The 26942-nt window shown below is 38.6% G+C and overlaps 1 protein-coding gene across 1 annotated transcript in view; it reads left to right on the top strand.

Annotated features, from left to right (window-relative positions):
• Positions 1 to 2508: 2508 nt before the first annotated feature.
• The window catches only part of AHR (aryl hydrocarbon receptor), a 121223-nt gene continuing 96789 nt past the window's right edge, over positions 2509 to 26942 (top strand). Inside the window, exons 1-2 of the mRNA XM_038389849.2 lie at positions 2509 to 2914; positions 13345 to 13532. Coding sequence (XP_038245777.1) covers positions 2859 to 2914; positions 13345 to 13532 — 244 coding nt within the window. The 5' untranslated portion in view covers positions 2509 to 2858. The remainder of the gene's footprint in view (positions 2915 to 13344; positions 13533 to 26942) is intronic.

The raw sequence follows: 26942 nt of genomic DNA, 5'->3' as shown, positions 1-26942 counted from the left end.
AGAGTTCTGACACAAACTGTATTGTTACCTGGGGAGAAGAACCTTGCTGAGCTGTAGCGAATGAAAAGATGAAAATGAGGCGGAGAGAAGAAAAAATGATCAAAGTTAGGGCTCTCAATTAATTGCAGTTAATTCAAGTGATTAACTGAAAAGAAATTAACTTGATTAAAAAATTATTGCAGTTAATCAGTTTTAAACACACTATTAAATAATAATACAATACCAATTGAAATTTATAAATATTTTGGATGCTTTTCTATATTTTCAAATGTTAATTTCAATTACAACATAGAATACAAAGTGTATAGTGCTCACTTTATATTATTTTTATTACAAATATTTGCAAGTAAAAAAAGATAAACAAAAGAAATAGTATTTTTTCAATTCACTTCATACAAGTACTATAGTAATCTAGTAGTAATCTCTTTATCATGAAAGTGGAATTTACAAATGTAGATTTTTTTCTTACATAACTACACTTAAAAACAAAACAATGTAAAACTTTACAGCTTACAAGTCCACTCAGTCCTACTTCTTGTTCAGCCAATCGCTAAGATAAAGAAATTTGTTCAAATTTACAGGAGATAATGCTGCAATTTATGCACTTCTTATTTACAATGTCAGCTGAAAGGGAGAACAGGCATTTGCATGGCACTTTTGTAGCCAGAATTGCAAGGTATTTACATGCCACGTATGCTAAACATTTGTATATCTCTTCATGCTTCAGCCACCATTTCAGAGGACATGCTTCCATGCTGACACTTGTTAAAAAAAATGTGATAATTAAATTTGTGACTGAACTCCTTGGGGCAGGATTGTATATCTCTGTGGTTTTACCCACATTCTGCCATACATTTTGTGCTATGGCAGTCTCTGACGACGACTCAGCATATGTTGTTCAATTTAAGAACACTTTCATTGCAGATGTGACAAAATGCAAAGAAGGTGAATGTGAGATTTCTAAAGATAGGTACAGTACTTGACTCAAGGTTTAAGAATCTGAAGTGCCTTCCAAAATCTGAGAGGGACGAGGTGTGGAACATGCTGTCAGACGTCTTAAAAGAGCAACACACCAATGCAGAAACTACAGAACCCTAACCCCCCAAAAAGGAAAATCAACCTTCTGTTGGTGGAATCTAATTCAGATGATGAAAATGAATGTGCATCAGTCCCACACTGCTTTTACACGTTACTGAACAGAACCTGTCATCAGCATGGAAGCATGTCCTCTGGAATGGTGGCTGAAGCATGAAAGGGAATACGAATGTTTAGCATTTTTGGCATGTAAATACCGTCCATGCTGGATACAAAAGTGCCATGGGAACGCCTGTTCTCATTTTCAAATGACATTATAAATAAGAAGCGGGCAGCATTCTCTCTCATAAATATAAACAAACATGTTTGTCTTAGTGACTGGCTGAAGAAGAAGTAGGAGTGAGTGGACTTGTAGGCTCTAAAGTTTTACATTGTTTTATTTTTGAGTGCAGTTATGTAAAAATAATAGTGCAACTTATAAATGTAGAATTATTTTCACGCTAGAGACTGCACTACAGTACTTGTATGAGGTGAATTGAAAAATACTATTTCTTTTATCTTTTTACAGTGCAAATACTTGTAACAAAATAATAATATAAAGTGAGCACTGTACGCTTTGTATTACTGTGCTGCCATTGAAATTAATCCATTTGAAAATGTAAAAAACATCCAAAATATGTAAATAAATTGCATTCTATTATTAACAGTGAGGCCAAAACGGCAATTAATCATGATATTTTTAATCTCACAATCATGATTTTTTTTTTTTTTTAAATTGGTTGACTGCCCTAGTCAAAATGCACGATGGTGCTGACTGAACAGCGGGACTTAGCAGCACTTTAGCAGCCCATGTCGCTTGTAATTTTGTTTTTCCTTTAAAATGTAGACCGATAACGGCTCTCCCCCTGAGCAAGACCTTAACCATATCCTGGGCTCTTATCTTTCAGACTTTCATAGGTGCAGTCACGGGTTGGTTGTAGGGAAGGGCATGAGCCGCCGCCCTCCTCCTCCTCCCAGGACAGGTCCTGGCCTCACCAGCACCCTACTGCTTCCTCCCCGCGGTGGGCTCACACCTGCTGCCGGCCCCCGAGTTAATGCAGGCGGGGGTGAGGAGCACAGCTCTCCCCTTACAGCCAGGCAGGGCCGGGGCCTGTCTGGACGGGAAATGCCCTGACTGCTGTGCCTTCCCTTGTGCTTCTCATCGACGGCGGGAGCGACTCCGCTGGGCGTCGGGGCCCGCATCTCCCACCTCCCCCGGCTCGGCGGGGCCGGGGTACGTGGGGCTGCCGGCGGGCCTCAGCAGCCTCCGTGCCGGGAGCCTGTCGCCGGGCGTGACTTACCCAACATGGCGGCGCACGCCGCCCCCTCCCGTAGGCAGGCGGCGGAGCCTCCCCCGCGGGGCGGGGAGAGCAGGGGAAGGCGGGCTCTGAGACCGCGGCGGCCGGGGGCGGTGAACTGTGACAGACGTTTGCCCGGCCCGCGGCGGTCGCGCTGGGACAGAGGGATCGTCGCACGTAGCAGCGGCGGCAGCCTCGGGGTGCGCTGGCCAGGCCCCGACCTTCCCAGGCAGGAGAAGCCGCCGCTGCCGGGAGCCGGGCAGCGGGAGCTGGAAAGCCCCGGCTGCCCCAGCCCCTGTCTCCCGGGGCCCAGAGGCGTTGGTGGGTGTCGCCGGCGCTGATCACCTGGGCTCCCCGCCCTCCGTCCCTCGGCCCGGGGAGCCGCGCTGCAGACGGGCAGGGTCGGGCAGCTGCGGGCTGCGGTGCCGAGCGGGCTCGCCGGGGACTCAGGGCGGCAGCAGCAGCCACAGCAAGCGCCGCAGCAAGATGAACCCCAATATCACCTACGCCAATCGCAAGCGGCGGAAACCCGTGCAGAAAATGTAAGAGTCGAGCTGGGGCGCGGGGTGGGGGATGGGAGCGAGCTGCCGGGCCGGCTTCGCTACTGGTCGTTGCGGCGCTGTCAGCGGCTCACCCAAACCGGCCCCCGGCTGCGCTCTGCGCCCCGCCGCCGCCGCCGCCTCCTCTCTCTCTCGCCCCAGCGTCCGCTCTGCAGCGGCTCCCCGCTTCCCCCGCGCCGGGTGGGTGTCTGCAGCCCCCGCCTCTGCTTCCTGCCGCAGCCCCGGGGCTCCGCGCTTCGCTCCACGTGGGCCTCGGCAGCTACGCGTTTGCCTTGTTTGTCCAGGGCGCCGTTTGGGTTTCGCCCGGGGACGCGGCCCCAGAGGCAGGGGGCTGTTAGCCGCAGTGCCTGGTGCCCTTTCGCGGGGGCTTTTCTTGTCCGTCGGCGGCTTTGGGTTGGGACCCCCGGCAACAGCGCTGGGCGTGCGCGCGACTTGTGGGGATCCAGGAGGTCCCTTTTCAGACCCTCCCCCTCCCCCCACAGGGAAGTCTGTAGTTAGCTGCGTTCGGAGTCCTGCTGTGAACAAAAAGAACGAGGAGCACTTGTGGCACCATAGCGACTAACACATTTATTTGGGCACAAGTTTTCGTGGGCTAAAGCCCACTTCATCAGATGCATGCTGTGGAAAATACAGTAGGAAGATGTGTGTGTGTGTGTATATATATATAATCTTCCTCCTGTATTTTCCACTGCATGCATCTGATGAAGTGGGCTTTAGCCCATGAAAGCTTTTGCCCAGATAAATGTGTTAGCCGCGTTACTCTGTATCAACAAAAAGAACGAGGAGGACTTGTGGCACCTTGGCGACTATCACTCTGAAACCTGTTGTTAACAGGCACTGATGACCCAGTTGTATAAGGATGGTGATTAAAAGGCAGAATGAGGGCTTGGAGGCGGAAGACGGCAGGGAGGAAGGAAGGAAGGAAGGAAGAAAGAAGAAATAACTTTAGGTTTTATTGTGGCTGGTTTACTTGATCTAGACTAGGAGGCATTTAAGGTGGCAGTTCCCTAGCGATGGCTACAAAGCCCCCCACCAGTTAAAATAATTGTTAAAAGTAGTTAAATGACAAATGCAGCTTTTTAAATGTCTTGTTGGTCATAGTGCAGTGCTTAGCTGTGCTGCTTAGGACTTGTGGTGGGAGGTCTGTGCAGAAAGGCACATTGTGCTGGGTAAACTGTCCCTGACTGGTTGTTCTCATTTAGATGGGCTTGTAGGTTACTATTCACTCCCTGCAGTAGAGTATTTCACACTCGGTACTGTGATTTTTAATTAATGAAGCACATTTTATTACTTCAACTCTGAATGAAGTCTTACACATCAGATCCTGGACCCCCCTAAAATGTAAGGTTCCTGGAATGGTGTGTCTCAATGTGGATGTCTCTGACAAGGTGCCTAGGGCATTTCAACAAAGGACATGACAGTAGATTATGTATAATCGTATCATCCTGTTCAGGAATATTTAAAAAACAATTTTTCTTAATATTTTTATTATGTCAAAAGTTTGATATTTTATGGTACTTATTCGTTTAACTCCAAACAAACACAAAAGTCAGAAATTACTGCCACATCTTAAAAAGAAAAAAATTACCTCTTAAAATAGGGCCTAATTCTGAAAACCCTTAGTTGCCCCAGTGAAGCTAATTATATTACTCAAGTATAGATAGGATTGGGCCCAAGGCTGTACCTGCTTCACTAAAAGATTACTTTAAACTGAAATGACTTTCAGCCTAGAGGAAATCATTAACTTTTACATTTATCTATTACATAAAGATGCATACATTAGCTACTTTTATAAGTGGTCTTATTAGCTGCTTTTTCCCCTCAGCAGCTTATTTCTTATTGACCCATGGACAAAACAAAATTTTTATTCTTTTTTTAATTGCACTTGTTTTCATGTAACATTACTGGGAAAAAAACTGTATTTAAAAAGTAAAATCATACACTAAGTTTGAAAGAGTTGTTCCTTGTAACATACTAGTAAAAGAGAAAAACATTTTGGGACACTGCGTATAAGCAAGTTCCTTTTTTTTCATCAGCTCCCTGTTTTGGATCAGTTAATTGAATGCATATTCAATCACAGCTGTTGCTATTAAAGCATTTGTACAAATGGGTATTTAGCTTTAAATGAAATTTTACTATGTTTGTGAAGTGAATACATCAGTGAAAAGCAATATATATAGATGATGATTTCTACCAACGCTCTGCAGAAGCTGCAGTAAATGTGAATATAACTTAATATAACTGTGGCTAGCCTCTTCCATGCTAAAATATAGAAGTGTTAAAACAGTTCAAGAATATAAATCTATGTTTTAGAAAGAAATAGTTGCCTTATTTCAAGATATACAAGTATATAGGAAATGCTTATTTTTCCTACAGCTATGCGCAAGTGCAGATAACTTCCCCACTCTGTTTACATACTTTCTTAGACTAATCCTTTTAAAGTACACAAAAATCTTCATTTTAAGGAACTGTTGTATAGCTATTCACTCTTTCTGATCAGAGTAGTCTTAATGCTTTGTTTCCTAATAAATTCTGGTCAGATCTGAAAACTGTTTCTGTTTTTGTACCTTTATATAAAAATGTCTGACTTTCAAGCTGCCTAGTCTTTAATAGTCTTTATTTTAATTTGCCACACTTACCTATTTGAATCTGAATATATATTTTTTTTTATGTATATCAACATCTGGGTGGAAACTAAATTTAAAAGTTTAATATTGGTCTTGAGGTGTCCTTGTCATAAAATAACTTCTCTTTTTAGGACTGAAAGGGAAAAATAAACCTTTCTTAATTTAAGGTAAATATTTTTGTTTTTAATCTAGCTGTAATTTGGGCTTCACCTATAACAGATTTAAAAAAAAAAAAAACCCTCCTTTTAATTATATTATTTGCCACCCAGCTGGATTGACAAATAATTTGTGCAATATTAATTTCTATTTGTTCAGTGTACCATACTTATTTCCTTCTCTTTATGCTTAGTTTTATATTGAGTTTGCATTTATACTCTGATAGCAGTCTTGGGAGACGCATTATCTGCAGTCCTTAGAGTTCTGATTTCCCCAGTTAAAAACCGATCTTAGTTCATACTCTTGGCCAAAGAGAGAGAAAATGCTAGAGTAACAGCAGATTATCAGATCTGACTTTTATTGTAAAACATCTAGCTTGCCTCTGATTCTGCTCAAATTAATATATAGGTCACTTGTGGGATAACTGCCTTGAAGTTAGCTTTTTTCCAGGCAAATTTCAAACCTCTTGAAAAAATAGTTTAAAATAGAAGAGCTGACATACTGTTATGTTTAGTGAAGTAATGTCGGGTTTTTTACTTTTTTTCATAAAGGAAGGGATTAAATTTGTGTTGAATTGTGTATTTGTGCTTCACTTGCCGTATCCAAAATTCTGAGTGGAGCATGAGTGATATATTGTCTGTAATACAGACAACCCATTTGTGTGAACAACTTTTTTTCTCATCTATATAATGATGTAATGTTCACAAGAAAGTCTAAATGGGGAAAAACTCTGATTTTTGTATGGAAAATAACTAATTGAAAATCATGGTAATAATTTGAAGCCAGTTCAGAAAAAAAACACTCCTATTATCTACAGTGCATAGGACAGAAGCCCACAGGAAATCTTGGGCTATTACCCTGACGGTATAAAGTATAAATATAATCCTTTCTGTAGAGAGCTATCCTATCACTTTAATGTGTATCAAAGGAAAAGATACTGACTGCATTTTGGAGAAATACAATAGCTAGTTTAAATGTAGGAATATCTGCGTCTTTTGTTAAAGAAGAAAAATGCATGGTAAACAAAGTGTGATTTCACCACCTACACCCAACTAAATCTTGCTATGTGTTAGGGCACACACAGTTTCTTAGAACCTTTTCTACTTTTATGTTTGTTTTTCCTCCATGTAATTCTTTCTCTTTTATTGATTGAATGATGTGGACTCCCCCCTGTGGTCATTTTCCTATGGGTGTTAACAAAGGTTTACCAAGGCTTGTATCTTTTTTATTTTTCATATATGTTGAATTCAAATTTCCTGGGTTTTATTAATTATTGGAATCTCATTAATACATAACAAGCCATAGAGTTCATTTAATGCCAAACAGGATGGAATGCAAGATCCACAAAAGTTAGATTTGTTGTAAATAGATCATTATGTGCATTTAATGCCCTTCCCCTGATGATATGAATTTATATATATTTAATCCTTATGATGTCTTTAGCTAAAATATTTTGTATTTAATATACTTTAACATTTTTCTTAGTGCTTATTGTGTATTTTATTTGAACAAGTGGGAAAATGGTATGTGGGTGTGGGGGCGCTTTAAGAAGTTTAATTGCCATATATACACAAACTAGAATGCCAGTTAAAGCTAATTACATGTTGGATAATGAAAAATGAACAAGAAATATAAGTGATTGGCTTTGTCCAATGCTTATTTGCATGGATTCTCCATATACAATGTACCCAAAAAATGTTTGCTTTATTTGGTTGTCTGGGTGACCCTTCAGGCTAGCATTAATATACAGTGGTTCAAGAGGCAGTATAGAGATCATTTCCCTGTCATTGCTTTTTCTTCATTTGTAGATAGGTGTTCACTTTCCAGGCTCATTCTGGTACCTTTCTTTCTCTCTCATTGCACTTAATACAAAGAGTTAGTATACAGCAGGTGTGGCCAAACTTACTGGCCCTCCACGTATGACAATCTTCAGAAGTTCGAGAGCCAGAGCATGCCTGCTGGGAGCCCGAAGTTTCAGCCCCACTCCTGCTGAAGCCCTGAGCCCCAGCAGGTGCCCTCCCGCAGGGCTGAAGCTCCGAAACCCTCCTCCCAAATGGACAGAAGCTCCTACCCCACCACCCCACTGCAAGGCAGAGGTCCCGAGCTCTTCCCCCCAGACTGGTAGGTGGAGAATGGGGGGGGGCGGCAGAGGGGGCTTGCAAGCAGCACTTCAATGATAAAAGAGTGGCATGTGGATCGCGAACCACAGTTTGGCCACCCCGGGGATGCAATCTTTCTATTTAGAAAGAATCTACTTTCATTTACAGTTTCAGTACTTTAGATGGATGGTTTGTAGCAGATAGCATTTTAAGATGCTTCATATTTTTAATTTCAGATATATTATGCACTCTGCTTCTTTCAGAGATACATTAAAAAGAAACTGTACATAGCATATTAAGAATGTTTTCTAAATATAGCAAAAGACACTATGTTGGGAAGCAAAGAAAATTCTTTCCTTCGTGCGCAACCATGGTATATGATTTTAAAAGCTATATATTGCAATCTGTTGAACTTGGCACAAAACTTCCATTGTCAGTAGTCTCTCCTCTTGCTCTGTCTGTTGCAGGCAGTCTTTAAATCAAAATGAACTGTTAAGATGAAGCCAACAGAGTGGGTTGGTGTTGAGACATAGCGGAGGACAAAAGGTTACAGCCTTGGTTCTCAAACTTTTGCATTCGTAACCCCTTTCACACAGCAAGCCTTTGAGTGCAACCCTTCTAGCTTATACATTAAAAACACTTAAAAATATATTTAACGCTATTATAAATGCTGGAGTTGAAGTGGAGCTTGTGGTGGAGGCTGACAGCTCACGACCCCCACCCATAATAACCTCTTGATGCACTGAGGGTCCTACCACACCATTGACAGAAGAGTTAGAACAGCCTGATCCTTTAAAGCTACTTGGAAGCTTGGTTCTGTCACCCCCTGAGGGAAAACCACAAAACAGGTTTGTTGCACCATTGAGACAGGTGTATCCCAATTTCAAATCAAAGGGGTCAACAGTCTACAGAGATAACGTCCATCCTATCATTCTTTACTCCGACCCTGCACATCAGAACCAATGTATTACTTTCAGAGAGCAGACGTGTTAATGTTGAATATGGTGGTAGGGAGAATAAAAGAAGTAAATCGTGCTTAGTTTTTAGTTCCTCTGAGTGAAGTTGTATTGTATGAGAATGGTGAACATGCCTCACTTTTGGTAATAGACAGATGTGGTGTGAATAACAATTTTTGGGGGAAAAAAACCATATCTTTGAATATGTGGTTGAGACTATAGGGAGACGACATCCTATTTTAATTTTGAAGGGCTTTTTTGTTTTATTTAAATATAGATTTTTTTCAATGACCTTGCATTTTATGTCCATTTCAATGCTGTTTATTCATGGTCCTTAAGTCTTGCTTGGTTTCATTTCTAAAATAAAATAATGATGTATGTACATGACACATTTCTCACACATCCTGAATTGTCTGAGCTAAATAATAATGCACAGAAATAACGCCTCCATTTTTGTAACATTAAGGATGGGTTGAAAAACATCTGCAGCACATACTACCCCAAGGATTAAGTCTGTCAGCTATATGACAGATGCCTGTGCTGCCAATCTCCTACAAGGCCCTCTCTCTCTCTTTTTTTTTTTGAGGGGTAAAACAGTTGTGCATTATATTCAGGGATCCCTTTTTTCATGACAAAAAAACCCAAATGAACAAAATTCTCAGATTAAAAATCCGTGGTTTTTTTGCTATTTAAAATGAAACACTGAACGTTAGGTTCCCTAGCCACAATATACATAAGTATCCTTTGAATACAGTGTTTTATTGATATACAGTAGAACCCCATTTATTCGAGCCTCCATTATCCAGCTCTTCGGCCCCGGGCTAACAGCAGCTGGGGATCCAGTGGTCAGCCGTGGGCAGCTGAAGCTCCGAGTCCCCCCACCTCGGATAAAATAAGGGATAGAAAGATCTTTGCCAATTCTCCCGATTATCCCAATTTTTGATTATTCAATCTGGCATCGGTCCCAATTAGAACGAATAAACTCATTCCACTGTAAATTTAAAATGCACTCAAAAATAGATCACAAGAGGGGGAGGTTGTGTGCATTCAATAAGTAAAATGTAATTAATGGTTGTTTTTTTCACAAAGTGAAAAAGTAAAGATTCTCTGTAAAAATGCAGTTTCTGCGTTTTTCTGTGTAAAACAGATTTTTAGGATCCCTGTTAATATTCACTTATCTTTAGGTGCTCAGCAACTGATTTTATTAAAAATTGTATTTTAATTTGCTTTTATTTTTAAATCAGGAAGTATACCAGAACTGCTTTGGCCTCATAGTAAAAATTAAGGCTACAGCCCTTTGGTTTTAGAGTGTGTGTGTGTGTGTGTGTGTGTGTGTGTGTGTATTAAAAAAATAAATAGTGTGAACTCGCACATAGTAAGGTATGTGATTAAAGACTCTGCGACATAGAAGAACAGTGAAAATACAGTTCAAATAATACTTTGACAACTCTGTTTTTATTTTGACTTTCTGTGACCGCACTTTAGTCTGTCTCTCAAGTATTGAAATATTGAAAGGTTTCAGTTCAGCTGTAATAGATATTAACTAAACAAGGACCTCTGGCCATTTGCTTTATTCAGATCTACAGTTTTACCTAAACAGTAGAGCAGCAGGACTGGAAGGGCAGTCTACTGTTAAAATAGTTGTAACCATCTTAAAATCTGCCCCCGCTTTCTGGACTGTTTTTGTAAAAAGCACATATACAAGGATTAATTTTGACATAGCATTCAATTTCACTCAGGTAACTTGTTATGCATAGAGTGCTGCACCCTCTATCTAAACCAGGGGTTCGCAAACTTAATTTTGCACTGTGACCCCCTTCTGACAACAAAAATTACGAAATGACCTCGGGAGTGCGGACTGAAGCCTCTGCCCACCTGAACCATGCTGTGGTGCTGCCCCAGCAGGGGGGCTAAAAGTGACAAAGTGCTGTTCACACAGATTTTTTTTTTCAACCCCCCCCCCCGCCGCCAACCCCCCTCCCCCCGAATGACAGAAGTTTTACCAACAAAAGTCCAATGTAGACAAAGCCTGACTACCAGGAATTGGAGGCTACAAACTATTATGTAGGAATAGTAGACCTGGTTGACTGACTTAAAAGTGTACAAGTGTATGAGTGGGGTAGTTCAGTCCTGCTGTAGGTGCAATGATTGTACTTCAAGCAATAGGTTTTTTAATCTGGCTCTGTGTTAAATGATAGTAGTGCACGTTAACAACTCACACTCAGTGAGGTTTAGTTTTACTAATAGGGATTGTTAAGGAAATGTTGCCTGACTTATAGTCTGTTGTTTGGCCAGTATTGAAATCCAAGCTTTTTGTTGTGTAGTCTGTTGTTTGTGGGTTGTTTTTTTTTTTTTTTTTAAAGAATTATGCCAGTTGTCATGATTTGGGAACACAAATGCTTCCCTAGAATAAGTAAACCTTATTTTTGGTTTCTTTTATCTGAACAAAAGCTTTTCAGAATGACTTCTAAACTAATATTATCTGGGGTTGTGGTGAGCTGCAGGTATCTTGACATCGAATGGCCTTAGAGAGATGTCGGGCTCAGAATGGCCCTCAGAAAGTCAAGGCTCATAATTGAGGTAGTTCTAATACTGCCCTTAACCAGATTTATTTCACGGTATATTTTAATTGATGACACACCCATATATGGTGTGGGCTGTTTTTGCTTTGGATATAGTCTCTATGTAATATGACATAATTTTCATAACTGTTTTTATTTTTCCATCACTTCCCTCTTGCCCATTTCTGTACCATTAACCTCCATCAGAACAGTGGGGAAACTGACCCTTTACGTCTGCAACAAATTTAGCTTTAATGGCAGTGAAATTATAAGTGTGATGATGTTGTTGTTATTCCTGGGGCTTTCATTCGGACTGTAGCCCCATCAGATTACAAACTCTGAGTAAGAAAAGGGGGGAGTATTTACACCCCTTCAGTGTATAACGGCAACAAAGCATCATTTTTTATAGTAAGAGTGAACAGTTAAGGAGACAAATTCAAGTTTTCCCCAATTAAGAGGTAGTGGACAAGTGATACGGGTATAAGAAGACATGATCCTTAAAAGAAGATTTGGAAGGTTTAGATTTAAATAAATATTGACAATTTTTTTTCCCATCTATTAAAAAAAAAAACCCCCCTCCCCCCCCCCCCCCCCTCCAGCGGATACTTAGTAGTTGGAACTGGAAGAAAGAGAAGTCTAAAAACACATGATGTATTTCACTATTTGATGTCAGTTCTGTCTGTCATGCATTTAACTGGAAGTAATGAAATCGTTTTACATAGTGGTATCTAAATTTCATTATGGGAAGTTTTTTAAATTTCTAGCCAGTGCAGAATATGAATTTGATTGAATGCAATACTTGGAAATAAATACTGCCAAGACTACTTGGACTAAATGAAGCAAGTAGTCATGAACAGAGTTTGCAGACAGCATATCCCACACAACCAACGTTCATGTAAAGGTAATCTAAGTAGTAGCAAACGGACTTTATGGATTTATTACACAAAAATGAATCAATGATTGATACCTCTGTAATTAGAAAAGGTTTTTTTTTAAGCATACAAGGCATGTGAGGAAAGCTAATCTGTTGAAAGACTCAGAATTTATTTGTTTCTAATGATCAAGCATGATTTCGGGTAAGATTAATGTTCCCTATTCACAGCCTTGCATATAGGAAATTTTGGAGTGAGCACTGGGAATTTATGGTGGATGTTTGTAATCTTGCTTCTAGTTTCCATTAACACTAATATCATTCATAGAATAAAGTTATTGCTTTGTTTTGGATAGTATATTTCACCAATTTGTCATGCCATACTTACTGTAAATGTTGTGATTAGTTAAGAGTTGAAGAGTATTTTAGTGCTCAGTATGTTGTGAACTGTAAGTGGATTTAATGAGTTGATTTACGTATTCCCACCCTCAATCTCATTACAAGCATTCATAGTGACTCCTTCCTCAGGAACTCCCAACATACCTTGGACCTGTCTCTCTCCCAGATTGGAAGATATCTGGGGCAGGGGCCATCTTAATGTTGGTGTCCAGCAAATTGTTAGAACTCTTGCAGTGTTAAGCAGAAAATAAAACTCTGTACAAAAATTAAACATACATTGAGAAATGTTGCACTAAAAGTAAATAAGTGTAAATGTGAGAGTACAATTTTACACAGAATATTAATACCGAAATACCAGTATTAATGTATACTATAAAGTATTTGGCACATTCCGAGTGACATTTGAATTATTTTTTCTGAACAATAGAACAGATTATTATTAAGTATCTCTAAACTTTCAAACACTTTTAACTAAATGCTCTGGTGCGCGAATAGGGCTCTTAGTTGCCCACCTGATGTATGTTTTTCCTAGCTTCAATCTAAGTTAATTTTTGCTGAGGAATGTGCAAGTCCTTTTGGGGAAGCATATTACATGTTAAAATGTAAAAGATTTGTGCTGGTGGGCATCAGTTTAATGGCAAAGCTTTACTACCTTTCTGTTTTAAAAAAATTATAATTATTAAGACAATATGATCATTTTGAGAAAAAATGTACATTTATACTGTGTTTTGTCTTTGCCACAGAGTAAAGCCATCCCCATCTGAAGGAGCCAAGTCCAATCCATCCAAGAGACACAGAGACAGATTGAATGCAGAATTAGATCGCTTGGCTAGCCTCTTGCCTTTCCCACAAGATGTTATCGCCAAACTGGATAAACTGTCTGTGCTTAGGCTTAGCGTGAGTTACCTGAGAGCCAAAAGTTTCTTTGATGGTAAGAGATTAAGATTTAATTTCTCTTGGACTTCTTTTAAAATACTGTTTGATGCTGTATATTACTTTCACCTGTTTTCATATTTAAAATTGTTGAATGTATCTATACTTTAATGACATGTCAAGTTGTGCAGCGAGGTACAGTGTAACTGTACAAAATCAGTTGTCCAGTTTCTTGAGAACGAGTGTATCTATTTACATTTCACTTAACTCATCAGCTTGTGTTTGGAAGCAATATTACCTTTAATGAGTCTTCCAGACCTTTTCCTCACTTAACACTTTTTCAGACGGATTTCCCATCAGTTGGATGTTTTCCTTGATGCTGCAAAGATAATTTTGTTATGAATAAAATGATTGAACCCCTGCAACCCTATCACAGAATTAGCTTCCTCAAGCATGTTAGATGATAAAACAAATTTCTGAAACTGATGGAGGCATATTCTCTCCTGTGCTCAAGCTGTGCTTGGCAAAGGAAAATGGAGGGGAGAGGGAAACATAAGGAACTAGTTAAGGTTCCCTAGTTCTGTGGGCTGGTCTGCACTGACCCTGCCTCTGGTTTGAGTTATAGCATTCTTGGAGCTATTCTGTGTTGGGCCAACAACATACAATTCCCCACACCAGCTGAGAACCGGTGGAACAAAGCTCTGTGCTGCCCCTTCATTCCCTGACCTACCCCCTTGGCTGAAATGGGGTGGTTGGCTTAATGCCAGCTGAGAGCTTCCCCTACTGTGGAAATTCTTATCTGTCCAGTTGTGGCCAGAATCTGGCTCTCTTGCGGCAGTGCAAAAGAACCATTCCTCCCCTCCCCCCCCAAAAATGGTTGATTGTTATATCACTTGCTGTGATGGTATTGAAGTTCTAATTGAATGTAAAATTAAAGTTTATCATCCATATTAATATAGGAATTGAGCTTAAAATGGCGCTAATCTTTTAGTTGAAAGCCTTTTCAGCAAAATTGTGTGACATCATTTTAACCTCTGTCTTTAACACCACACTACAAGTGTAATGTGGTCAGATATGATTGCTCACTACCTTTGCAGTGCTTTTTGTGGTAAATCAGGACAATACAGCATATGACATTTGTTCAGCGCTACAAGTTGTCGAAAAGTTTGGTGGAACAATTTCTTGTCCTATCACGGGGGGCTGGCCCCTTTAAGGGGAAATGGTGCCTCAACCCACCTGTATTAAGATCAGTTCAGCTTTCCAGGTAGGCACGAATGAGGTCATGTGGTTAACTCAGGTGAGGGCTGGGGAGATAAAGGAGGAACAGACAGACTCCAGGAGGAGTCTTTGTGGAAGGGAGCTCAAGTGGAAGTTGGTAGCACTCCAGCTAGGAGGCCCAAGCGTAACAGAAGCCTGGAAAGCTGTAGCTGGCTTGAGGAAGCAGCTGCAGGTGCGTGCTTCAAGGAATGAGACTGACTCTAGTGGAGAGTAAAGGAAGTTGGATTGGGTCCTGGAAGACCAAACTCCTGACTCGGAAGGAGACGCACTGAACTGAGAGACAGAATTGAATTGAACCCAGCTCTGTGAAGGAGGGCTGTGGACTTTTGATTCAAGGAGAGACACACTGAACTGGGGTGGAGGCCTAGACGGTCAGTGTTTTAGGACTAAATAAATTGGAAACCAGAAGGGGAGTGTGTATTACCTTTGGACTGTGGTGGTTAGCTATTGAGGAGCCCTGCGAGAGAAGCGAAACTGAGGCACCATGTGTCTGAAGAAATTGATTTTTTACCCACAAAAGCTTATGCCCAAATAAATTTGTTAGTCTTTAAGGTGCCCCCGTCTCCTTGTTGTTTTTGTGGATACAGACTAATATGGCCACTCCTCGGATACTTGAGGCATTATGCCACCCTTGGCCATGAGAGAGTGCTTGGGGGGCAGCTGGTCTATGACATATCAGAAAATGCTGTTTAGATTAAATAAAGATCTTATAGGACATACCAATTTTCACTGAAACTTTCACAGCAGTTTTTTTTTAAATGCTTCATTTTGATAAGGTAGAAATGCTTTGTTTTGACTTTTGTTATAATTTATAATATAGAAGTTGAAACAAAACACTTCAGCCTCATCAAAACAAAATGTTTCTGAATATTTTTTCACCCAAAATTCCAGGATTTTGGCTTTGTCCTGATTTGGGACAAAACCAGATTTCAGAATTTCCCATTGCAGTTTTTGCAGTTTTCAGCCTGCTCAAGAACATTATGTGGTCTTTCAAGGTCGAGATGAATGCTGAGGTTGCTGCTGTTATTGCCCAGGATTTTTATGAATCCTGCACAGACTTCAGGGTCTTAAGCCAAGTTCACACTGTATAGTAGTATGCCAAAAGCCTCATATTCAGCCCCCTACTTTTGTCTCGTATATGTTGGTTGTATCTGACTAGCTTCGATATAGAAGTAGTTTCCATCCATTTAAGTGATTAATTGGAAATAGTTTTCTTGGCACCAAAAAAAGCCTGCATGCACTTTTGGATGTAACATGTCTATAAATAGATCCAGATTTGTAGCAGGGTTGTATAGCACTGAACAGAAAATCCCATCTTTTGGGATGAAAACCATTTCGCACAACAATATATATTCAGCACATTGTACTACATTTAGAGATGAATAGTTGCAGGTATATGCTTTGTATTTAATCTTGTTGCATAGTAGTGGGCTCTTTAGCAGAGTTTTGATTGATTTGCCTGTCTGTGGTGAATATGAATTGTTTATTTTCAAGCTACAAGAAACATATGCATGTACTGCAAGTTACAGCAGTAACTTTGAATTAGTTTGTTCATATTCGGAACTAGAATTATCTGAGACTTGAAAAATTTGTGCGTGTTGTACAACATTAAGGTGTCCTGAAAGAAGTCTTGAAAAAATTGATAATGGGAGATAAATTTGAAAATAGAGGAATCATTTTTGGATATAGATTGGCTTTATTAAGAACAAATTTAAGGATATCTGACTATACTATAAGGACGGTAACATTGAAAAATGGTATCTTCCATGAAATCCAGGTAACTCCTATTATTTCTTATGCTGGTGATTTACTGTTGCAAAAATTTATTTTTACGCAATCTTACCCCTCTTCCTGCTCACCTTAGCTTAACGTGTGTTTTATCACTGAATATCATGCAGCTTCCCGATAAAGGAGTAGAGTTCACACTATTAGGATTTTAAAGCTTTAAAAGGCTAGTGTGGCTGCTATTTGTTGCATTTGATATGTTTTTAAAAAAGTTTTCAAACTCCTTTCACGTATTGTGAGACAGACTTTAGGTAAACTCCTCTGGCTCAACTAGTTGGGTATTTAACTCATTGTCCTAATTGAGGAGAATGGAGGGGAGGAGGAAGTGTCATCTGAACAGTGTCTGGTCTATTTTCTACTGAAGTGTGTAAATCTCTGCTCATTTGGAATGTTCATGACTATCTCTGGTGACGAAAATAAGTTGTAGTTTCACTTAAATTTCTCTTTGTTAGAGAAGACTATAGAGATATGTACATGGCTAATAATACATTCTTTAATCAATCTGAATAATAAACACTTACTATTTTTTGTTGTTGTTGTTTTTTTTTTTTTTTTTTGCAGAGTCCTACAACAGGGCAATTAGTGTTACTTTTATAACTGATTTCAGAGTAGCAGCCGTGTTAGTCTGTATTCGCAAAAAGAAAAGGAGTACTTGTGGCACCTTAGAGACTAACAAATTTATTAGAGCATAAGCTTTCGTGAGCTACAGCTCACTTCATCGGATGCATTTGGTGGAAAAAACAGAGGAGAGATTTATATACACACACACACAGAGAACATGAAACAATGGGTTTATCATACACACTGTAAGGAGAGTGATCACTTAAGATAAGTCATCACCAACAGCAGGGGGGGGGAAGGAGGAAAACCTCCGATAGCTGTAGCTCACGAAAGCTTATGATCAAATAAATTTGTTAGTCTCTAAGGTGCCACAAGTACTCCTTTTCTTTTTGCGAATACAGACTAACACGGCTGCTACTCTGAAACCTGTTTTAAGAATATTGCTCATCTTTTATGGTGGTTCATCTTAAATTGCGACAAGTGTCTTCATTTATCGCTTCGGGTGGAATTGTGAGCATAGGGCTTTTTGTACCATATTTGTTAAGACTCACTTACCGACTCACTGAATATATCTTTAAGACATTCTAAGAGCATTGTGTGACTGGTAACTCGGAATCTGTCTCAAAATATTTAAAGGTTTACACCTATAGTGTTACTAATAAAAGTGAAGAGTACAAATAAATCTAACTGTCTAAGATTCAGAGAAATGCAATATTAGGAGTAGGGAATAACCCTAATCTTTTCACTGTTTAAAAGACTTTGTGTGTATTAATTATAGAAGTTGCAACTAGGGTGACCCAGGTGTCCCGATTTTATAGGGACAGTCCCGATTTTAGGGACTTTTTCTTATATAGGCACCTATTACCCCCCCCCCCCGTCCCGATTTTTTACATTTGCTATCTGGTCACCCTAGTTGCAACAGAGATTGATCTACCAAAGGAAAAGGTCAAGATTTCTGTACCACATGAGTTTTTTCCTGATGTAAAGTGCAGTTTAAAACAATGGCGCCCTTTATAGTGTCTCATAGAATATGAAGAAGAACCAATCTTTGTGAGTGAGCTGAAATACTTTGTATATAAAACAAACCTGTTAAATGCAAAAGTTAGCATTGTGATTGTCATGTTATTAACACAGCATGCTGAAGTGAAGGGAAACGTTAAATGAATAACAGGATGCAAATAGGGGTGTATGTGAATTCCTGCGGAAAGTAAAATATAAACGTGTAATCATATGATCTTGCTTGAAAGGAAACCCAAGTTTTTTGCTGTAACAATAGATATTTTTTCAAAGAAAACACTTGCATTTTTCCAAGTTTAAATAATCCAGAGTGGATGTCTGTTTTCTGAAGACGGAAGTCTGTGAAAGACGGAACTATTTTTATACTTTTTAAAAAAGTCATCTTAAGTAGAAATAAAGTATAAAATAGAAGATCATCTTATTTAACTTTGACTGTTCAGCCATGGCTTTGAGAAAGATTGGGTACAAGAAGCTTTTAATGTACTTGTTTGCTTCTCGGATATTAAGGAGATGAACTAGTACTTCCATAATTAAAGTTGCGGGAGTCATTCCAATAGTCCTGAAATTAAGAAACCATTGAACTTGGCAGATTTACGTAAAAAGTTACTCTATTACAGAACTAATTGAGAAGATGCACTTAATTTTTACAGTATTATAATTAGAGGGTAGCCTTCCGTGCCTGCCTCAGTGATGATTATTATATTTCATCTAAACAAGTGGCACTGCAGCTTTGTAAATGATAATATAATTAAGTCTGATGATATTCAGCTGTTGATCATATTCACATAACAAGCTGCCAGCAATCTGAATGGAGAACAAGTAACCCACTAGTCATAACCAAAAATATCCAAAGGCAATTGTTGACTGCATTATCTATAATTAAATTCATTATAATGGTGAGACAGTTGCATAATTTGGAACAAGCTGCCTATGTTGCCATCATAATACAAAAGCAATGTGCTATTGGTTGAATTGTAATTTTAGATATGTATATCAAAAGATCTTAGAAACATTTAGCATGTTGCTTATATGACATTTTCCTATAAATTCCTGTGGTTTTTAATAGGCACTCTTTTTTGTTGCTCATTGGACAGTATTCTGCTGTCACTGAAGAAAGTTTCTGTTGAAAATTAGTTTCTTATGCAAGTCATATGCATAAGAATTAGTTTCTTATGCAAGTGATTTTGGCAAGCCCAGCACAACATAAAGTAATTACTTTGTTTTTTTTTCATTAAAGTTGCACTTCCTAATTTTACTCTGAAATGTAATAATTAACACACATTCTTTAGTGTAGGATGACTTCATTGTGCCTCATCAGCAAGAGGGCTTTCAATCTAAGATAAGAGACAATAGAGATGTACAACAGATGGGGACACAAGGTAACAATGAAACTATTAAGAGCATCCTGATGAGCGGCGATCTCACCACTTTAGCTGCTTAACTGGTAGATGTAACACTTTTGTCAAGTGTTAGACTGTATAAAGGGCTGATTTCAATATGATGTCTCGGGTTACAGGGGTCCTAGGGGTCCTTTTGAAAATATATAAAACAATTGGTTCAGGTCTCCACCTTTCCCCCACATTCAGAGGGTTTAAGGCCAGAAAGGTACATAGATCTTGTCTGACCTTATGTATATCACAGGCCATTAAATTTTACAGTTATCCCTGTATTGAGGTTCATAACTTGTGATTGATTAAAGCATAACTTGTACTTGGCTAAAGCATATCTTCCAGAAAGACATCCAGTCTTGATTTTGAGACAGAGGGAGAGAATCCACCACTTCCCTTGTTAGCTTGTTCTTGTGGCTGATCGCTTTAACTGTTTTAAAAATGTGTGCCTTATTTCTAATTTGAATGTATTTGGTTTCAGCTTCTAGCCATTGGTTTTTTGTTATGCCGTTCTATCCTCAATTAAGGAGCCCTTTAGTACCCAGTATTATCTCATGTGAGGGTACTTGCACACTGTAATCAAGCCACCACTCAGTCGTCTCTTTGATAAACAGATTGAGCTTGTTAAATCTGTCACTAAATCATTTTTTCTAGCCCTCAAATATTTTTCGTGGATCTTTTCTGTACCCAATTTTTCAAAATCCTTTTACAATGTGGACACTAGAACTTGGTGCAGTATTCCAGTATTGGTTTCACCAATGCCATATACAGAGGTAAAGTCATCTTGCTGACTACATGAGTTTATACATCAAGGATTGCCTTAGTCCTTTTTGACACAGCATGGCATTAGGAGCTCATGTTAAGTTGCTCGTTTACTATAACCTCTAGGTCCTCTTCAGAGTCGCTGCATTCCAGGATGCAGCCCTGAAGTCTGTAGGCTTGGCTTGCATTCCTTGTTCCTAGATGGATAACTTGGCATTTGTCTGTACTAAAACACATTTTGTATGAATGGGCCCAGGTTATGAAATGATCATATTGCTCAGTATGACTGCCCTGCCCTCATCATTATTTACCTCTCCACCAATCTTTGTGTCATCGACAAATTTTATCAACAGTGTTTTTACATTTACTTCCAGATCATTGATGAAAATGTTGAATAGTATCGGGCTTGGTACCAATCTCTGCAGAACCCCACTAGCTATGCCCCCGATTTGATGATTTCCCACGCTTCTGCACTTCAGGTTCAGGAAATCAAAAGCTAAAACTTTGGCCACCTTTAACAGTGTATCATTTTCGCTCTTACAAGCGCACACAAGTCTTATGGGAACCTGAAACACAACTACTTATATTGGGTTAAAAAATCTGAATTTTAAAATGAAATTAAGCAACACCAAACACTTCTGAGAGCGAGGAGCTTCTCCAGTTCCATTTGTTATTTATTAGTAAGGCTAAGATTTTGTCATGGAATCCATAACTTCCAGAGACCTCCATGACTTCAGCCTGTAGCGGTGTGGAGCTGCGAAGTGCCATGAAGCTTCCAACTGGGACCTGCAGCTGCCCAGCCTCTGGAGCTATGGGGCGACCCCAGAGCCCCAGCAGCAGCCATGGGTGCTGGAGCCTTCTCCCTCCCCATTTTGTCAGGGATATTTTTAGTAAAAATCATGTACAGGTCATGGACGTCCATGAATTTTTCTTTATTGCTCATGATCTGTCTTGACTTTTACTAAAATATCTGAGACAAAATCTTAGCCTTATGTATTAGCTATTTGTTAAGGCACTTACTCAAAGCACACCCATCACAAATCTAAACCACATTTTCAAATATAATTTAACTTTATAGTAGTCAAAGAGGTGCAATATGAACAGTTTCCCTCTAGTCCACCTCTACCAAGTACAGCCTAGCGTACTGGTCAGACTTTCTCAAGCCTACAGCAATCAGCCACCATCCTCTACTGCCAGCTCTTGTCCAGTCTGCAGCTGCCATTTCACCAGGTTGGCTCCAATCCAGATAGCTTTAATATGATGCTGGAGTTGAATAGAACCGCTCTCACCGGAACAAAAGCCTCCAGAAGAAGTGTCTCCTCTATCCGCATTGTGCCTCACTTCCAGATCAGGGTGATCATATTCCCCATTGAGTAATATTCATGAATTCATATATTCATTATATCATGCCACATATATGCAGTTACATAACACTTTTAATACTATTTCTAAGAATGAAACATAAATTCCAAATAAAAGAACTTTAAGCACTTCATAAACTCCTTAGGTAAGTAGTCCCTCGATTTCCTCCTTTTTACCTAGACGGGAGCCAGAGAGTCTAATGAGCAAACTAAGCTGGTAGCGAGTAGGAGGTTCACACTCTGTTTTTTTCCTTCCTCACTGTAGAGGAAGCCCAAAGAGCTGTTCCTAGCAAGCAGTCCTGGGACTTATATTAGCATCTGTTCATCTTCCTTTCTTAGTTACAGCTTTGGATTTTATTTGCAATTCTGAAAATGTTTTAAAAATAAACACTTCATTTACAGACACTGTTCAGGTTGTTAGGCCTAAAGTCCCATGACTGTATTCCCCTTTTTGAAAGTTAATTTCCTGGGTCCATCGATTCAATTTAAAGTTGCATCCTAAATTCAAGTTGATTTGTTTCTTCTTATGAGTTTGACATTTTACTGCCTCTGACATCAGCACTAGCATATACTGATGCCCTCTTAAATCCAACGCTGTAAAAACTAGACCTTCCAATTTGTTCCACAACACTCCTTATGCTCTCCTTTCCTCACTAGTGACAAATTAAGTATTCTCCCTTTCACCTAAGCTTACAACCTGTTTTCTTTCCTCCCTCAAACATCCATCCTCTCTCCAGCTCCGTTGCTTCTTCCAAAGTATCTCTTCAGGCACAAACAGCCTTGTCTGTTTCTAAGTCATCTTCTGTATCAAGTATGTAGTCCCCTTTCTTGCTCCTCACTTCTCATCTTGCCTCAGTCCAATATTACCAAAATGCTGCTACCAAAATCTTCTGCTTCCATGGCATTGATGTTTATAGTAGCACCTAAAAAATACAACCAGGTTAGCTCCCCTTCTGCTTGTTGGTCAAACCATAATTGACAGCCCCTACTCTAAAGACGTGTAAAATCTAAAATGTCATGGTACACAAATATCCTTGGTGAAATCCTGGTCCTATTGAATTCCATGTCAAAGCTCCCCATTGACGTTGTGCCAGGATATCCCACCTTGAACTTTTCGTTGAATACTGTTTTAAAAATAATTCTTTGTAATTCTAAAGATCACTCTTTGCGGAGAGGGAGAGAAGGCAGGAAAAACACTTAATAGTGTTAAAAATGCTAGTATCTTATGTAATTTTAAAGATATAATAAGCAGTTAAGGCTGAAACACCTTTTCATGCTTTGTGTTTCTGTTATGACTCAGCATTTTCCTGTCACATATACTTGTTAACTGAAATGTCTGAGTTTTCCTGTTTAATTTTTATCTATACTCTGGCAAGGAAATAAGATATTTGCTTGTATGGTTGAGCTTTGTAGATGTTTATAACTCTGGCCATTTATAACATAATCTATTTCCCTATGAAACAAAAACTTCAACCCTTAAAACAGTTGCTACTCAGTAAATGTTTTAATGAAGCTGTTATTGGTTAAAAAGTGGTTGCTTTCTGAAAAATTTTAAAAATTTAGAGCAATCGCAGACAAGTACTTCATTAATTAAGATGATCAAAAACATTAATAAACACTTTTAGATCAATTTATTTGTATAGATTTTTAGAAGTATTAGTTTAGCTAAGTAGTAAATAGTTATGGGTTCGTTCATAACACGTATCTTATCAGCAAACCTCAAGGTAAAAGATTTCAGCCATCCAAGACATCTAAAATAGTAAAATAAATAAATAAATAAATTTTAAAAAAATGTTCTTCCAGTATTTCTAGGCTAAATTTTGTTGATTAGCCTGGGTTCATTTGTTTCCTACTGCAGAGATTATAAAAGGAAGTCTTCCTTCCTTGTGAGATGATGGATGTCAGAATAACTGCAACTTTTTTCCACAAGACATTTTGTTCAAAACAAAAATTTACCATTAAGACTAAAATGAGATGAAGCAATCTTTTTAAATTTGGACAAAAAGGGTTATCTGAAACTGCTCTAGGAAATTGCAACTAGCTTACTTTGTAAATTAACAATTTAATCATTTTCAGTCATATTTGCTGGATTCCACCTCTGATTGGGCTAAGAGGTATAGTTCATGTTTCTAAAACTCAAATACCATAAATGACCTTCCTTTCAAAGGTGAGTATTTGTACGCTGTGGTGACTGTATAGATGTTCAGCACTTCTGAAAATCAGACCAGTAATAATTACATATTGAGTTTCTGTAGCCCCTTCAATTCAAGGATTTCAACAGGCTTTACAACAGCAAATGGTTTATGTCTCACAAAACCTTTGTATGCTACAGTAAATATCTTTATTTTACTGGAAAAGAAACTGAGTCACAGAAAGGTAAAATGATTTATTTGTTCAAGGTAATACATGGTATATTGTAATACACATCCTCATTCAATAATGAATTTATATTGCAGCAGCATATAGAAATCCTAGTTTCTTTCCCTTCATGGAAAGCTTTTTTTTAAAACAAAAAAACCCTCAAAGGAATTGAGTAGTTCTGCCTGCCCTAATGTCTATTCTTGTTTGTAGTATTAGTTTATATCTGAAATTTTGTAATAGATTTGAAAAAAAATCTAGTGACTGCAAACTTGATCAGATACCAGATATAAACTAATACTACACTTAGCAGTACTACACACTCATTGATTAAATGATTAAAAAATGAACACTACTGTTACCAAATGGTATCCAAAATATTAGTTTCCTATTTTAATTACAAAAACACTGCAGTATTTTAAATACCATATTGTGATAAATGTTCTCCTTTTAATGGAGACTGTTCCTTAAATAAGCATTAATTGTAGCGTTCGATAGTTATTAATACTAGCTACATAAAAAAACCCCACACTTAAACAAGTGTCCATAATGTTCATTTTAAATGAAAGTCTCCTCTGTGTGCAAGAGTTATGCACCAGTCAAGTTCAATGTAAGCCATATTGCAAGGGCTTCAGTTGTATATGGGCCTTGTGCGGTCCTCAACACACAGGTGATTTTCACAAGTTTTACATTTAAAAAAAATAAATATATTTAAAATACTAATCTGCTTTGACAATCTTTGACTCAAGATTTGCGTCCTTCTAGGAGTGAGTCAAAGGAAAGAGTATTCTGCAGACAAACATATTTATAGCACCTGCTGTAGTTTCAGGTTTTTATAAAGTCCTTTGAATTTTCACAATATTTGCATTAGTAAAGCTTGCAAAATCCCAAAATACACTCCATGGGGAAAAAAAAAAGTCAAAAGTTAATTCTTCAGTCATGTCTTGTCAGTGGTTTTACATGACAGAGGAATTTAATAGCTGCTGCATTTTTTTTTTCTCTCTCTGTAAAAATAAGGTTCTAGTTACTGGTGGTGATATAAAGAAAGTGATTCACTTCCCCTGCCATTTATTATAATATTAGTGCAGCATGTTACTAAAACTTCAGTATGCATTACTCTATAAACCATCAATGACCGTTGCAGTTACTTGTGGTATAAATTATAAATCGGGAGTGGAACTATGAGATTCTAGTTGGATAGATCTGCCCTTTGCCTTACAGACCTGACTCAGTGATATTTAAAATAGAGGAAAAAGATATAGTATGAGAAATGCACTATAAATATGATTATTCAAAATCACTTATCACCAAAAAATTTGTATTATACAAACATAGTAGGAAGCATTTCCTACTGAGGGTGAAACTGGCACAAAATGCCAAACTCATCTACAACCTGGTGGTGCTAAATTCAATTACAAGTGTGGTGTGACTCAAATAATCTCAGCACTGGGGATATGGTCATAACAATTCTTTTCAGTTCTGATGGCAGAAAAAGATTCTCAGGTTTGTAACGATGTGGAAACCCAAGTCTGGTATTCTTGGCCATTCTTCTCCATCTTAACCGATCCAGACAGTCTCGGAACCTTCCATCAGACTCACAATAAATCCAGTGCCTGATTTAAATGTCTGTTTTTTAGGCTAAAAATCTGACTCTGTTGTAGGTAGTTACACAAAAACAAGTATACAACTTTTTACTGAACTGTGTCTTACAAGTGTATTCAGTCTGATTTGTGTATTTTTGTGGTTTAACTAAAAGCAAAACTTTGAAGCACCTTTAACTCACTCTTTCATCCAGGAAAAACTGGATGTCTGCTTTGCAGGTGCCGAATGTTTTTTTTCTTGTAATAAGATTTAAATAGTTTCAGTTCATAATAAGCTGTTATGTTGCATTGCTGTTGAAATTCCTATCTCAGTGATCTAGAAAGAAACACTCATTTAGGAGAAGATTGTGGCTGATTGGACTTCTGAGCACTGTGGTAGACAAGTGGTTTCCTTCTCAGACACTCTCCTTTTGCTTTGTTAAACGAAAGTGTTTGTGAAAGTGTAGATGCAGAAAAATCTCGTAGGAGGGTCTTTTTTGTTTGGTTTTTTTTAGACATTGAATTGGCTTGAGGAGCAAAACAAGGACTTCAAGTCTAATGCTTTGCTTTGCCTACACTTTGCAGCTTTTAGCAAGGTGGCTATGTCGTTACAGCTGTGCCGCTAAAAGGTGCGCAGTGTAGCCACTGTTTGTCAGCTCTCCTGCCGACAAAAACCTTCAACCCCCAATGAGTGGCAGTAGCTTTGCTGGTAAAGCGAGGTTCACACTGGCTCTTTTTGTCTATAAACTTTGTCTGTCTTGGTGTTTTTCTGGTTTTTTTTTTTTTTTTGTTGTTGTTTTTAAACCACCTCGGAATGACAAAACTTTTATCGTTCAGTTGCTAGTATAGACAAAGCCTAAGTGTGGTTGATAAGATGGTATAAATTAAAAAGGGAGATTAAGTTTATTAGGCAGTAGGGAACAATTGGGGAAGAAGGAGCCTACTCAGTCTCCATCAAAACAGAATCAGACTGCTGGAACAAAAAACAAATATATTTTGGGTGAGTGTTTAAACTAAGAGCTGGGGAGACATCCACAGAAGCTGAGAAGTACACAAGTTAGTTTTATTACTAACAACAGATGTAGAGCTTACTGGGAATTTTTTACTGAAATGGTTTGTCAGAAAATACTAACTCATCAAAACATACTCTTTTTGGGAATGTACCAATTTTGACCAAAAAAAAACAAATAAAAATTTAAAAAAAACACCTGTTGGGAAGGGTGTCTTAAGTATAGGATGAATTTTCTAGTCAAAATGATAAATACACATCCACTCCACGTAACACTTCACACACCTTGGTGGCTAAGGCATTCACCTGGGTTGCGGGAGACCCAGGTTCAAGTTCCAGGTCTGAATCGGGTAGAGCAGAAACTTGAAC

This window comes from Dermochelys coriacea, chromosome 2, assembly GCF_009764565.3.
Source record: "Dermochelys coriacea isolate rDerCor1 chromosome 2, rDerCor1.pri.v4, whole genome shotgun sequence".
NCBI lineage: Eukaryota > Metazoa > Chordata > Testudines > Dermochelyidae > Dermochelys > Dermochelys coriacea.
The sequence above is the reverse complement of the archived record's forward strand: the minus strand, read 5'-3'. Positions and strand labels throughout refer to the sequence as shown.